The sequence below is a fragment of the Anomaloglossus baeobatrachus genome, chromosome 11 (genome assembly GCF_048569485.1).
Source record: "Anomaloglossus baeobatrachus isolate aAnoBae1 chromosome 11, aAnoBae1.hap1, whole genome shotgun sequence".
In the NCBI taxonomy this organism is placed as follows: domain Eukaryota; kingdom Metazoa; phylum Chordata; class Amphibia; order Anura; family Aromobatidae; genus Anomaloglossus; species Anomaloglossus baeobatrachus.
Window position 1 is genome coordinate 157947252 of NC_134363.1, and position 15481 is coordinate 157962732.

The following is a 15481-nucleotide window of genomic DNA, read 5'->3' on the forward strand; positions in this document are numbered from 1 at the left end:
AACAACAAAAAAAAATAAAAACCACACCAAAAACCAAACCAAAAATGCACCAAAAAATGAACCAAAAAGGCACCAAAAAATGAACCAAAATCGCACCCAATCACATTTGTTTTTTGGTGCTTATTTCGAAAATAGGTGCAGATTTCATGCAGAGGATCTAAACCTCTACCAATTTGGAACCACAAATTCTGTAGCAAAAATGTCTTAAACGTTTTAGGCTCTGTTCAAATAACATTCGGATTTTGTATTTAATATTCACATTATATTCCTATAGGGGTATTTTGCTTATTATAACTTTTATTGACTATATAGAAAAACCTGATATAAACTTTAAAAGTTGGAAAAACTTTTACAACTCATTAATATACTTTATCACAGTTGGAGACAAATGCAACAGTACGGGATTTACTCCCGAAAATATCTGGGGCATACGTTTGGCAGCACATACTGTATAAACTGAATGTGCCCTTTACAGCTTATGCATAAAAAGCTGTCCACTTAGCTCCTCTGCATTATTTTCGACTATATAGTCAACCTTCTCATCAAAACTGTCCATGCACATTGATTATACAGCATAATTTGTTATAAAACATGACTACAAAATAATGTGATAATAATAATAGTAATAAAATAATAATAATAATAATAATAATAAAAAACTATTAATATTAGTAAGAATAATAATAATAATAATAAAAAAAAAACAAAAAACAACACACATAATGATACACTTGCTAGGCTAATCAGATGTGTCTCCTACCTTGGTAAGTCCACTCCACCACATGTGAATGACATATTACGATGCACACGGACAGTATAACATACAGATTTAGGTGCACGGGTTTCCCCATGGCTGCTGCTATATGTGTGTGTCTGATCGGATTTGCAGTCTGCCTTTTAGTCTTCAGCTCAGTTGGTGTAAATAATAATTTTAAAAAGTCTATGAATCCCTCATCCCTCCCACTCCGCAAACATGGTCGTCCCCCACCCACTTGACTTTTATCTTTCACTTAAGGAAACAGAGTTCAAATAAACTGCAGAGCTGCCCTGAGAGCTTTGTATTGATTGACACAAGCTTTTATCAGCCCGGTCTGTGTCATCATCCTGTTCTGTGTTATTAATCTACCAGTACATACTGGTCTGTGCACACTCCACCACCCGGGATACTCCAAAGCTCACTACAAATCCATGCAGAATTTGAAGCAATATTCTTCATTCTACTTTCTTCCCCAAATCACCGTAAGAGCATCTGCACAGTTAAGTTAAGGGTGCTTTACACGCTGCGACATCGCTAACGATATATCGTCGGGGTTACGTCGTTAGTGACGCACATCTGGCGTCGTTCGCGACATCGCAGCGTGTGACACCTAGGAGCGACGATCAACGATCGCAAAAACGTCAAAAATCGTTGATTGTTGACACCTCGCTCCTTTTCATAATATCGTTTGTGGTGCCTGCCGTTGGTTGTTCATCGTTCCTGCGGCACCACACATCGCTGTGTGTGACACCGCAGGAACGAGGAACATCTCCTTACCTGCGTCCACTGGCAATGCGGAAGGAAGGAGGTGGGCGGGATGTTCTGGCCGCTCCTCTCCGCCCCTCCGCTTCTATTGGACGGCTGCCATGTGATGTCGCTGTGACGCCGCATGAACCGGCCAGAGCGACGTCGCAGGGAAGGTAAGTCCATGTGACGGGTGTAAGCGATGTTGTGCGCCACGGGCAGCGATTTGCCCGTGACGCACAACCGACGGGGGCAGGTACGCTCGCTAGCAATATCGATAGCGATATTGCAGCGTGTGAAGTGCCCTATAGAGTATTTGCAGCAAAAATATCTGCAAAAAATCAGCAGGAAAAACTCTGTAACACACTTGTATTTTTACAGAACAATGGAAAAGATCCAGCTGGACTCCAAGGAGATGAATAAAAATGCTTCTTTATTTGTAACTTGATCAAAAATAAATATCCATATTTCAAGTGAAAACACCGGCTTGTGCACACTGATGAATGGCAGATGTATACCAAAAAATCAGCAGGAAAAAATCTGTAACACACTTGTATTTTTGATGCGTTTCTGACACATTTTTTGCCTCTGATTTTGATCCATTTTTCTTCCCTTTATTTGAATAGGTGAAAATTGCTGAAAAAATGCTAATGTGACACCCTGGACCCCAGGGGTCACAGAATAACATCACATACACCCCCCCCCCCCCAGGTCAGGAACACCAGTCAAACAAAACCCTTGTTGCCTCCCTCCAGGGTCTGATGTCCACACCAGGTGGGGCGGAGCTAGGCGGAGCCAGGCAGTTGGCCCCACCCACCGAGGAGTTCACAGGCCTGGAGGCGGGAAAAGTAGTCAGTTGAGTTAAGGAAAAGAGTTGAAGTGGAGAGGTAGTAGTGAGAGGAGCAGAAACTGTGCGTGTCTGGGCTGGAGCCCAGGCACCATCAGCAAGGTCGGCAGACGGTGGTGGCCGTCTGCAGGAGTTGGGGGAGGTCTGCGGAATCGTAGGACCGGGGTCAGGCGGTGGCCCGCCGGTACTGAACCGGGGAGCGGGGTGAAGCTAAGCACCAAGGCAGGGTACTCAGACCCCGATTAGGCTCGGAAGCCGCCGTAAAGGTCGAATTCTCTGGGTGCGGTCTGGACCTCAGGGGTTCATTCCCAACCAAGTCCTGTCAGAAGGCAACAGCCCAACCCGTCCAGATAAGAGCCACCGCCAACGGCCAGAGATCCAAGGGCCAGCACCTGCGGGCAAAACGGGCTCTCCCGACACATACAAGCCGGGGAGCGGACCACCCGTGGGAATCCATAGGGATCAAACACTTACACATAGGTGCAGGGAACGACAACCACCATCAACCCGTCCAGGGAGAGTGAAGACACCGCAGCTGACTGCGGGCCCCGTCCATCCAGCCGTTTGGTTTACCAGAGACTCTGTTCTTGACTACCTGAGTGAGTACACCAGTGCCATCCGGCACCGCGCTGCACCGTAATGCTGCCCCCACATCCACGCTGCCTCCCCACATCGGCACCTGCAACTATCCCCTCCTCACTACTCCCCTAACCGGGGCCCCGGGACCAACCGTCCCTACCCACGGAGGGGCCAACAACTCAGCTGCTCTCCGCCATCGCTCCCGGGAACCCCCGTCACCAGCAGCGGTGTTGCCCACCATCACCACAACCCCGTGGGTGGCGTCACAACCGACATCCCATCACCAACCAACCTTACCTCCCCTTTCACTCGTGGGCGAGGAGGCGCTGCTCGAGCTCCCGGGTCCGGCCCCATGCTCGAACCACCGAGGAGCAGAAGCACCGGACCCGAGTGCCAGCGAAACCCCTCAGGCGAGCGGCGTTCCCAACCCCTTCGCCCGCGACACTAAGAGAATTGACCCTTTGCAGACTTGAAACTGCTTCAACTCTGCAAAGAAAAGATAAGCGGTGTGTGCATGAGACTTCAGGCAGCTCATTCATTATGATGGTATACTAAATTGTATCATTTTGGTGCACAAATTTCTGCTGCAAATACTCAACATATGCAGATACCTTAGTATAAAAAAAGACTAGTCATATTGGTCTCCATAAGTAAAATATAAAAATAGGATTGCGGTTGTCATTTCCGTTACTCACCTCTCTGGTTCCAGAGCGGTGTCCTCCGCCTTCCACCGGCTTTCTCTGTCCCCTGGCGTGTTCGGATTGCTTCCTGATGCACGTCGCTGACATCACGCTCTCACGCCTTATGGGCCGGCTCAGATGGCAGGACGCTGCCTGAGTATTCAGGTAGCTGACGTGAACACTGCTACTCAGGAAGAATTCCTTGTATCTGGATCTCCAGTACTACTTAACAAAACCAGCTATTCACTTATATATCGCTTTATCAACTTTGCAGTACGGTTCTGCCAGCTCTGAATTGGACTCTGTTACAAACCAAACTCTGTTATATCTCATACTTCAGTAGCAAATTCTGCTATATTTATAGAGGTGACAAACGGGGGATCGGGGGTCCTAAACTGGCCCTTAGGCAAGGGGGTTCCTAGCTGTCCCTGATCCCAGAGATATGTTTGATGGTGACAATGTCTGGGCTGCCTTCCTTACCCTGTTCCTGAGCAGCCCTAATCTAATACCCCCTCAAACCAAAACCCAATGACATAGCATGCTCACAGAAAGGTATTAGACAACAGTGATAAGGAGGCAAATAAGAGCAGGAAGGGAACAATGAGACGACTAGAGAACTCCACAACAACACAGCACAAAGCAATACAATCATCACAGGACTGGGATACAACAGCACATGGACTGGTGTAGCTAGAGCTATCATCGGCATGGGAAGACAGATTCTACCATCTTAAAAAGTAGGGGAGTAGCTGTGATAGGTTTTCCCACAACATGTGATCCAAGAGGCAAGCAGCAGGCCTGTAGAAATTAACTCCAGCCAGCCTGATCACAAATTAATACACAGCTGCTTGACACCTGAACCTGCATGTGTAACTCAGAAGCACCAGAGAAACCACAGTGTGGAGTGTTAGAGTCTGTTGTGTGAACAGTGTCTGATGCCACCATGACACCCGGCAAGTTATGAGCCAAACCCCATGTGACAATATTAATGTGCAACTCACCTCTGTTTCACTGGTTCCCCGTCACAGAGTCTTCTGCTCCCTTGTTGATTACAACGTTGTTATGACTGTGGCTATAATCTCATCTCGGCATCATCAGGTGCCATGGCTCCCTTTTGCTCCTCCTGTTACCATTCAGCCAATGTTCTATCTGGATCTCCCTGCTGCACCAACAACATTAGTCCGTGCTGCATAAAACTGCCCATCCATAACAAGGGCGTCAAGGATCCACCTCACCAGGTGACATATAACAATACCTTTTTAATGGCTAGCTAAATAAAAGTTATCACAACTGCATGATTATAAAGCAATAAGACTTTTTCCAAGTAGCTAACATGGTGAGAAACCTTAAACTTTTTGCAAAAAAAAATATATTATATCCCACCCTTGAATTTCTTTATCCCTATTTCTCCACTTTTACACCTGTCTGTTCCGCTGTTGCTTTGCTGTTATCTACGGTAAGCTACATACATATATATGCATATACATATATATATATATATATATATATACATATATATATATATACACACACAGTACAGACCAAAAGTTTGGACACACCTTCTCATCTCTAGAACAACTATTAAAAGGAGACTTTGTGCAGCAGGCCTTCATGGTAAAATAGCTGCTAGGAAACCACTGCTAAGGACAGGCAACAAGCAGAAGAGACTTGTTTGGGCTAAAGAACACAAGGAATGGACATTAGACCAGTGGAAATCTGTGTTTTGGTCTGATGAGTCCAAATTTGAGATCTTTGGATCCAACCACCGTGTCTTTGTAGAAAAGGTGAACGGATGAACTCTACATGCCTGGTTCCCATGATGAAGCATGGAGGAGGAGGTGTGATGGTGTGGGGGGGGCTTTGCTGGTGACACTGTTGGGGATTTATTCAAAATTGAAGGCATACTGAACCAGCATGGCTACCACAGCATCTTGCAGCGGCGTGCTATTCCATCCGGTTTGCATTTAGTTGGACCATCATTTATTTTTCAACAGGACAATAACCCCAAACACACCTCCAGGCTGTGTAAGGGCTATTTGACTAAGAAGGAGAGTGATGGGCTGCTACGCCAGATGACCTGGCCTCCACAGTCACCAGACCTGAACCCAATCGAGATGGTTTGGGGTGAGCTGGACCGCAGAGTGAAGGTAAAAGGGCCAACAAGTGCTAAGCATCTCTGGGAACTCCTTCAAGACTGTTGGAAGACCATTTCTGGTGACCAGTTCTTGAAGCTCATCAAGATAATACCAAGAGTGTGCAAAGCAGTAATCAAAGCAAAAGATGGCCACTGTGAAGAACCTAGAATATAAGACATATTCTCAGTTGTTTCACACTTTTTTAAGTATTTCATTCCACATGTTTTCATTCATAGCTTTGATGTCTTCAATGTGAATCTACAATTTTTAGAGTCATGAAAATAAAGAAAACTCTTTGAATGAGAAGGTGTGTCCAAACTTTTGGTCTGTACTGTATATATACAGTATATACAGTATATATATATATATATATATATATATATATATATATATATATATATATATATATATATATATATATATATATATATATATATATATATATATATATCTTATGTACGGGTTCCATATTCGTAATGCTGAGTTTTATATGTATGCTTGGTGGACTGAAAAATTCTGTGGCACCATCATACTGTGCCGTCATGGCTGAATTGTGGCAAGAATGGTTACCGGTAGTTTCTCAGCTGTCAGCGAGGGAGAGAAAGAGAAGCTGTTGTCAATGTTGGTCTAAGAAAATCCTGATGTCAATGATGGGCATAGGCATTGTGAGGCCATAATGCGCCGCACTAATGAGGGGAGTAAGAGGACCTGTTGCATTTTTGACCAATGAACAGGGTGTGGATGGTCCATGTAACAACTTAGCGCCTGGCCACTTGTGTGGGGGGTGAACTGTTCTTAATTAGGCCAGACGTATTATTCCTTTATTTGGTAAATCAAGAGAAGTTAGTCATTGTTTCATGTCAGATTCACTGGAGCCCTATTATCTGTTAAATGTGAGTTTTCTGTTAAATGTGGATTGCCTCAGTCCTTTTAACGAGATAATTCAAAGGAAAATTATGCAGTCTGATTGAACTAGTGACCAATGAGAGAAGTCATCTCCCGCCAATCCTGTAAGACACAAAATCATGAACTGAGGAGTATAAAAAGCCTTCCGCTTGTCACAGTTCCAGCTGGAGGATCACAGAACTGCTTCAAGATTCATTCATTCTATAGGACTTCAGCCTAGGATCCACGGTTCCAGATAGAGGATCACGGAACTGTTTCAAGATTCATTCATTCAATAGGACTTGATCCAAGGATCCACGGTTCCAGGAGGAGGATCAAAGAACTATTTCAAGATGAATTCATTCTACAGGACTTCAGCCTAGGATCCACGATTCCAGCTGTAGGATTACAGAACTGCTTCAAGATTCATTCATTCTACAGGATTTCAGGCTAGAATCTATGGTTCCAGCTATAGGATTACAGAACTGCTTCAAGATTAATTCACTCTACAGGACTTCAGCCTAGAATCCACGGTTCCAGCTGGAAGATCACAGAACTGCTTCAACATTCATTAATCCCCCAGGTCTTTAGCCTAGGATCCTGGCTTCTACCTGGAGGATAACAGAACTACTTCATTGCTCAATGCTCAACGAGAGACAACCCAAGAGGATCTATAATAATAATAATAAGTTTTATTTCTATAGCGCCAACATATTCCTCAGCGCTTTAGAATTCACAGATACATGCACAGACAATATGGGACAATACAAAATAACAAAATTAAGATACCAGGAGGAGTGAGGGCCCTGCTCGCTGCTTGCAGTCTATGAGGAAATAGGGAAGGAACATAAGATGAATGGGGGGGAGAAAAGCTTGTCATATATGGTCCAGCCATCGATTTTAATAGGGCATTCAAAACCAGCTGTATGAACCTGTCGTCGGCCAGAATTTATACAGGTACAGGGGACAAGAATTGGAAGTACATTTTTTTTTTTTTTTAGGAAGGGCAGAAAGGGACTAGATTAGATCAGGGCAGTGAGGTGATAGGCTAGTCTAAAGGATCTGTACAAGAAGAATCACTGCACCAGTACCACAGCCATGACAGTAACCAGTAAAAGTAGGTGTAAAAAACATACAACTACAAGGGCTTATGAAGATCTCCTAAGTGGCAAAAATGGAAAAATAAAGGGATTTACAAGTATTCATCACTTTGTTGATAAGGGAGTATCACTTTAATACCAAAAATAGGAGTAGGGAGCTGTAAATAGGTACATCATGCACTTTGGACTGTGTTTTGTATTGATATTTGTTCTATGCGGCAGAATGTGGGGCAATTCTTGGCGGTATGTCAAGGGAATTAAGATACAGAATGGCACCGACTGGATGAATAGATAATAAACTACATTCATGTCAATGGACGTAGACGAGGATGTGCTGTGATGTAGAGACTGGTAGGTAATGATATTCTACTAAGCACCCGAGCATGGTAGTGCTCGCTCATCACTAGTTACGAGTACTGAGCACCCGAGCATGGTAGTGCCCGCTCATCACTAGTTACGAGTACTGAGCACCTGAGCATGGTAGTGCTCGCCCATCACTAGTTACGAGTACTGAGCACCTGAGCATGGTAGTGCCCGCTCATCACTAGTTACGACTACTGAGCACCCAAGCATGGTAGTGCTCACTCATCACTAGTTACCAGTACTGAGCACCTGAGCATGGTAGTGCCCGCTCATCACTAGTTACCAGTACTGAGCACCTGAGCATGGTAGTGCCCGCTCATCACTAGTTACGAGTACTGAGCACCCGAGCATGTTAGTGCCCTCTCATCACTAGTTACCAGTACTGAGCACCTGAGCATGGTAGTGCCCGCTCATCATTAGTTACGAGTACTGAACACCCGAGCATGGTAGTGCCCGCTCATCACTAGTTACCAGTACTGAACACCCGAGCATGGTAGTGCTCGCTCATCACTAGTTACTAATACCAAGCACCCGAGCATGGTAGTGCTCGCTCATCACTAGTTACGAGTACAGAGCACCCGAGCATGGTAGTGCTCGCTCATCACTAGTTACTAGTACCGAACACCCGAGTATGGTAGTGCCCACTCATCACCAGTTACGACTACTGAGCACCCAAGCATGGTAGTGCTCACTCATCACTAGTTACGTGTACTGAGCACCTGAGCATGGTAGTGCTCACTCATCACTAGTTACTGTCGCGGGCGGGGAGGAAGGTGTCAGCACTGCGCTCACCCCACTGCTCGGGTCCGGCTGCTGCTGCTCAGTGGTGGCTCTAGCGGTGGGCCGGATCCCGGGGGTCTCGAGCGGCACTCCTCGCCCGTGAGTGAAAGGGGATTGGGTTTTGGGATAAAGTATATTGTCCGTGACGCCACCCACGGTTGTGGTGATTTGTTAGCACCACCGCTGCTCGATATGGGGATCCCGAGAGTGGTGATGTGGAGCAGCCAGTTGTTGTGTTGCCCCTCCGTGGGTAGGGGTTGGTGATCCCGGGGCCCAGGGAGGAGGTGGGAGATGCAGGGCCTGGTGGGCGCAGGGACGCGGGGGCAGCGCTGTGCCTTCCGGCACTGTGGTACTCACTCAGCCTGAGACGGTGACACAGTTCTCGGTAAAACACTCGGCTGGAAAGACGGCTCCCACGGACGGCTGCACTTGCTCTCCCAGTAGGTAACGGTGATGTCCCTTTGTCCTGCACCTAATGTTCCTGTGTTGGTAGCGATGGGTTCCCACCGGTAACCCGCTCCCCGGCTTGGGATATGGGCCGGAGGAGCCCTACTTTGCCCGCAGACGCTGGCCCCGAGGAACTGGTGCCCTGGCGGTGGCGGTGTTCCTCCTTAATGGTTGGACTGTTGCCTTCAATCGGGACTTGGTTGTTTGGAGACAGACGTCCCCTTCACTGACGGATTTGGCAAATTATGGCGACTCCTAGCCTTGCCGGGGTCCGAGAGGCCCCTGCCCTGGTGCTGACTGTCCTTCGTATACTGCTCCAGACCGCCGGGCCACTACCCGTCCGCGGTCCTTCCAGCAACCTCCGAGCAGTCCCCCTCCAGACAATCACCGCTGTTGCTGACCTTGCTGACACTGTCCTGCACTTAGCCGGACCAATTTCAGGCCTTTCTACTCTCACTTTTACTCTTTTCTTCTTTGCTCCACTACTACTTCACTTTCACTTCACTTAGCTTCTCTTGTTGTTTACTCCTTCACTCCCCTAACTAGACTCCGTTCTGCCTGGTTCCTCCCGCCTCCAGGGCTGTGTACTCCTCGGTGGGCGGAGCCAACCGCCTGGCCCACCCCCTGGTGTGAACATCAGCCCCTGGAGGAAGGCAACAAGGATTTCAGTAGCCTTGGTGTTCCTAACTGGGATGTAGGGTGTGGTGGTGTGATGACCTGTGACCCCTGGCTTGCCCAGGGCGTCACATTACGACTACTGATCACCCAAGCATGGTAGTGCTCACTCATCACTAGTTACGTGTACTGAGCACCTGAGCATGGTAGTGCTCACTCATCACTAGTTACGACTACTGATCACCCAAGCATGGTAGTGCTCACTCATCACTAGTTACGTGTACTGAGCACCTGAGCATGGTAGTGCCCGCTCACCACCAGGTACGACTACTGAGCACCCAAGCATGGTAGTGCTCACTCATCACTAGTTACGAGTACTGAGCACCCGAGCATGGTAGTGCCCGCTCATCACCAGTTACGACTACTGAGCACCCAAGCATGGTAGTGCTCACTCATCACTAGTTACGTGTACTGAGCACCTGAGCACCTGAGCATGGTAGTTCCCCCTCATCACTAGTTACGAGTATCGAGCACCTGAGCATGGTAGTGCCCACTCATCACTAGTTACGAGTACCGAGCACCTGAGCATGGTAGTGCCCGCTCATCACTAGTTACCAGTACTGAGCACCCGAGCATGGTAGTTCCCCCTCATCACTAGTTACGAGTACCGAGCACCTGAGCATGGTAGTGCCCGCTCATCACTAGTTACCAGTACTGAGCACCCGAGCATGGTAGTTCCCCCTCATCACTAGTTACGAGTATTGAGCACCCGAGCATGGTAGTGCCCGCTCATCACTAGTTACCAGTACCGAGCACCCGAGCATGGTAGTGCCTGCTCATCACTAGTTACGAGTACCGAGCACCTGAGCACGGTAGTTCCCCCTCATCACTAGTTACGAGTACTGAGCACCCGAGCATGGTAGTGCCTGCTCATCACTAGTTACCAGTACTGAGCACCCGAGCATGGTAGTGCCCGCTCATCACTAGTTACGAGTACCGAGCACCCGAGCATGGTAGTGGCCGCTCATCACTAGTTACGAGTACTGAGCACCTGAGCATTGTAGTGCCCCCTCATCACTAGTTACGAGTATCGAGCACATGAGCATGGTAGTGCCCGCTCATCACTAGCTGTATAAAGTTTCAAGCAATACTTATACATACTGTAGGTAAATGGTCTCAACCACAATCTGATACCTTCCATAATTCCATTCCAAACCTCATTGATGTCCATAATACTCAATCCAGCCAACATCTGATGCTATGAACAATAGGGCTGAAAATTTGGGAAGACTTCAGATGTAATTGTGGTTTTAATTTCTTTTTCATAAAATATTATTAATTTTGTATCATATTAGAGAAATCTGCTTTCTCTCCTGGATTGATTTTTCTCTCTCAATTCATAGGGAAAATCTGTAAAATCTGTATTCAGTGAAGACAGGTTTAATTACTGAGCTAGGAGATGACATAGTGTTCATCTGATTCTGTGGAGGAGGGAAACAGACATTCTGCTTCAAGTTCTCCTTAAACGACAGTTAATGTTCTCCATAGAACTTTATAAGCACCAACTGTCATTTATCTCAATAATGTGAAAATCCTCAGAAGTTGGACCTAACCATCCTAAGAATGTTGAGACCATGGCACTGATGATTACTCTTCAATGTTAGTATATTTTAGGGAAGTACAGTGATTAGAATAGCAGGATTATAGCGTTTGCCCCAATTTGGTAGGTTATCACATATCCTCAGGTAGGTGATACGTTTCTGGAACAGTCATGATCCTGAGAATAGGGGTCTGAAATTGAGTTGGAACAATCTCAAAGGAAAGTATTAATTGAGTCACTTGAAACTGGAACGTCAGAAATGTATTAGCTACGGCCTAAGTCATCCTAGATGATCCTTGGGGCTCTTACTAAGAGTCAAGAATTCTACAAGTAATACCAATAATTCGTTCCCAGGCTCCACCCATGTGGGAAAAAAGCTATAGGCTGAAAGTCCATGTGTAACCTCATGTAGTCACTATTTATTCTAACCACCGGTGTCAATGTTTGGAGAGATTTGCGGTAATTCAGTTGCTCCCAAAAAAAAAAATAGTGCCTCCCTGAGGGCTGATGTGATTTTGTTTTTAGTGCCTCAGTTTTAATTCTGCTCCCTTGTTATGGGATAATAGAACAGGGGGAAGAACACGCCAAGTTCACCGTTTGTAAGGAGAGTCTGTGATTCACCCTTCGGTTGTGTTTACAGTACACCGTAAACTTGCAATATATTCATCTGAATACAACATTGATTTCTGCAATCTACAAACCAGCAACTAGTACCGAATCTTCTGTAAATCGCCACCCTGATAGCCGATTGTGTCATGGGGGCATTGTGCTACTTAGTTCTCCCTGTTATACTTGGGGTCCACACTGCTGGATAAGTCTCCAGCCATAGCAGCTAAAAAAACCTGACTAACCTCTTTTCACTAGTGCTACCGTATATATATACAACCCATGGTGCCCTAAGTGCAAAGCCTGTAAATGCCACCACTTAAAGGGGTTGTCCGGTCTAAAACGACATGTGTAGACACTCTATGTGACTGCAGACTTGTGAATCCTCACATCATGCATACAGTCCGCTGTGCGGATTCTGCTCTGTCAGAGCCAGGAATGGCAGTCACGTGGTCCTGAGTATGAGCTATGTAGACTCCAGGTCAGAATCCGATTAGACTGTTTCCATCATGCTCTCTGCAAGTCTATTGTGCGGGGCAGGAAAAAGTCTGATCGGATTCTGGCCGGGAGTTTGCATATCGCATACTTGCGGTCATGTGATAGCCTTAACACAGCTGCAGAATTTTATGGCAAAGACAAATCTCAGCAAGCAGGGAAAAAGTCCTTAACACCTTCACCATCAAAAGGAAGTAAATCCATGCCAATACAAGATGTAACCTGCAGACCCAACACAATTGTGACACTGTGCGCTGTGAGGATTCTCAACTGTCACAGGACAGTCGAGAATCCTCACAGCGCACACTGTTACAATTGTGTTGGGTCTGCAGGTTACATCTTGTATTGGCATGGATTTACTTCCTTTTGATGGTGAAGGTGTTAAGGACTTTTTCCCTGCTTGCTGAGATTTCTCTTAGCCTTAACACAGCTGCAGAATTTTATCATCACACCCTTTTGCTATATACTACATACCCACTCCTGACTTTACTCCATGCCGGTGATAGATATTCTCTATACTGACCACATTGAATGAGTTTGTCTCTGCATATCTGTGGTGACTGGCTCCCCCACAGCATGTGATCAAAGGAGACTAACAAGAAGAGCAGCAGAGATTAATTGTAGCTAGCCTGCCTATGAACCACAAGTCTGTGGGTTGACGCCTGAGTCTGCCCGCGCTGATGGCAGACATCAGAGAAGTTAGCAGGCAGAGTGCTAGAATCTGTAGTCTCCACAGATCCTGACACCGCCATGACAGTCAGCAAACCTCCTTGTGACAATATCTATTCTTCTGGTTCTTCTAACCCCTGTCTTGTATTCTGATTTTGTCTTATTTCATGTAGCATCTCTTGACTGCTGCCCTGGTGACAATCCTCGGCTCCATTCTTGATTATATTTTGCTTTTCCTCCACCCATATGCTGCCAGTTGGTGACTATTTTGGAAACCATGATGTAAGAATCTTACCAAGAAAGTCCATACCTCATAAAGTAGTTTACAATAAAGAATTTATATATTTCCATATATTAAATAACCCAGTCTATACAGAACCAAACTAATTAGGTCTTAGAGGATCCAAAACTTGTGTACGACAAGTAAAAAGTTGCACACTCCAAAATGTTCCCTTCACCAGAATTCAGAATACGAAGTCATACATTGTTAGACCTCTTTCACACGTCCGTGAAAATCACGCACGTTTTTCATGGACGTGTCAGAGGTGCGTTTTGCCCTCCGTGAGCCGTGTTTATGGCACTACGTGTGTTCTTCGTGTGTTATCTGTGATAACACATGGAGAACGGAAACTTTCTACTCACCTGTCCCTGGCGTCGCTGTCCGTGGTGCTGATCTTTGGTCTCCGGTCCTGCCGACTCCCCGCTGCTGCTGCTTCCAGCTGCAGTGAAGTGAATATGCAATGAGCATAATGAGAGGCGGTCGGAAGCAAGTGACAACAGTGGCAGAGACTGCAGGGCTGGAGAAGGTGAGTACAGGTTGTTTTTTTTTTCTCGCAGACAAATGTGTTTTCTCCGGCGCGTGTCACACGGAACACATCCGTGTGGTCCGTTTGTGTTACGTGTGACCCGTTTGCCTACCGTTTGACACCCGTGATGCCGGAGAAAACGTGGACATATCTACGTGTGGAGCACACAGGCACACATATGCTCCACACGTACAAACGGTCCATGGCAGAATACGCACGTGAACGCAGACCCATTGATTTTAATGGGTCTACATGTGCCCGTGTCTCCGGTACGTGAGAAAACTAACCATACACGTACCGGAGGCACGGACGTGTGAAAGAGGCCTTAAATAGATCTCTAGACCTGATGAAGCTGATCCACTTACCATGTCAAAATGGCCATGTAAACGCAGGGGTAATGCCAAATATATTTTTTTATTCGTGGATTATTTGCAAACAGAAAAGAAAATGCCACTACCAAAGAGCAAAGCCAAGCCAACGTTTCGGCCTATGTTAGAGAGTGAGAAAAATATATAACATAATTTACATAATTACAGAGGATGTTTATACACATACGTTGTAATAGTACGGTGAATGTAGACGAGTTAAACGTCTGCTTTTCAAGAACAGTTTGCTAGATAGGGACGGGGAGCGCTGAGTATGGCACGCATGTGTGTGTGACGTCAGTGATGACACGGGCGCATATGTTTGAATGCCTCCTTCTGGTTGTGCCTTTCTGATACACACCACCATACCAATGCCTTTTGGTGTGTACAATTTATATTGATTCTGTCTCCGTGACACCGACCCGTTGCTTGATGGTCATAGCCTCCTTATACTGTGCCCTTGTACCGGTATCACTCTATGCCTACCCCCTCTAACCAAGAATTTATGACACATAACTATACCAGCGCTCGCTTGCGTTTACTATATGACTTGTCTTATTTTATTCCTGTGGTGCTTACTTACTGCTCTTTTTCATTTAGCAACCTGTTCTTGAAAAGCAAAAAGCCCTATCTGTGATACAGTCCTCAGACGTTAACTCGTCTACATTCACCGTACTATTACAACGTATGCGTATACACATCCTCTGTAATTATGTAAATTATGTTATATATTTTTCTCACTGTCTGGTGTGTAAATACTCTTTATTATCTCTTTATAGGCAAGACCATGACAAAGTCCTAACATAGGCCGAAACGTTGGCTTGGCTTTGCTCTTTGGTAGTGGCATTTTCTTTTCTGTTTGCAAATAATCCACGAATAAAAAAATATATTTGGCATTACCCCTGCGTTTGATTGAGTTCTTGGAATCTATCATATTGCTATAGTCTCTTCCCCTTTAAGTACCTCCCTTCTACAAACAGTAGAGCCCAGCTTTACTCCTATTAAAAT

The 15481-nt window shown here is 45.9% G+C and overlaps 1 protein-coding gene across 1 annotated transcript in view; it reads right to left on the bottom strand.

Annotated features, from left to right (window-relative positions):
- CA6 (carbonic anhydrase 6) overlaps window positions 1-871 on the bottom strand; it is a 42030-nt gene extending 41159 nt beyond the window's left edge. Inside the window, exon 1 of the mRNA XM_075328403.1 lies at window positions 761-871. Coding sequence (XP_075184518.1) covers window positions 761-851 — 91 coding nt within the window. The 5' untranslated portion in view covers window positions 852-871. The remainder of the gene's footprint in view (window positions 1-760) is intronic.
- Between the last annotated feature and the right edge of the window lie 14610 nt (window positions 872-15481).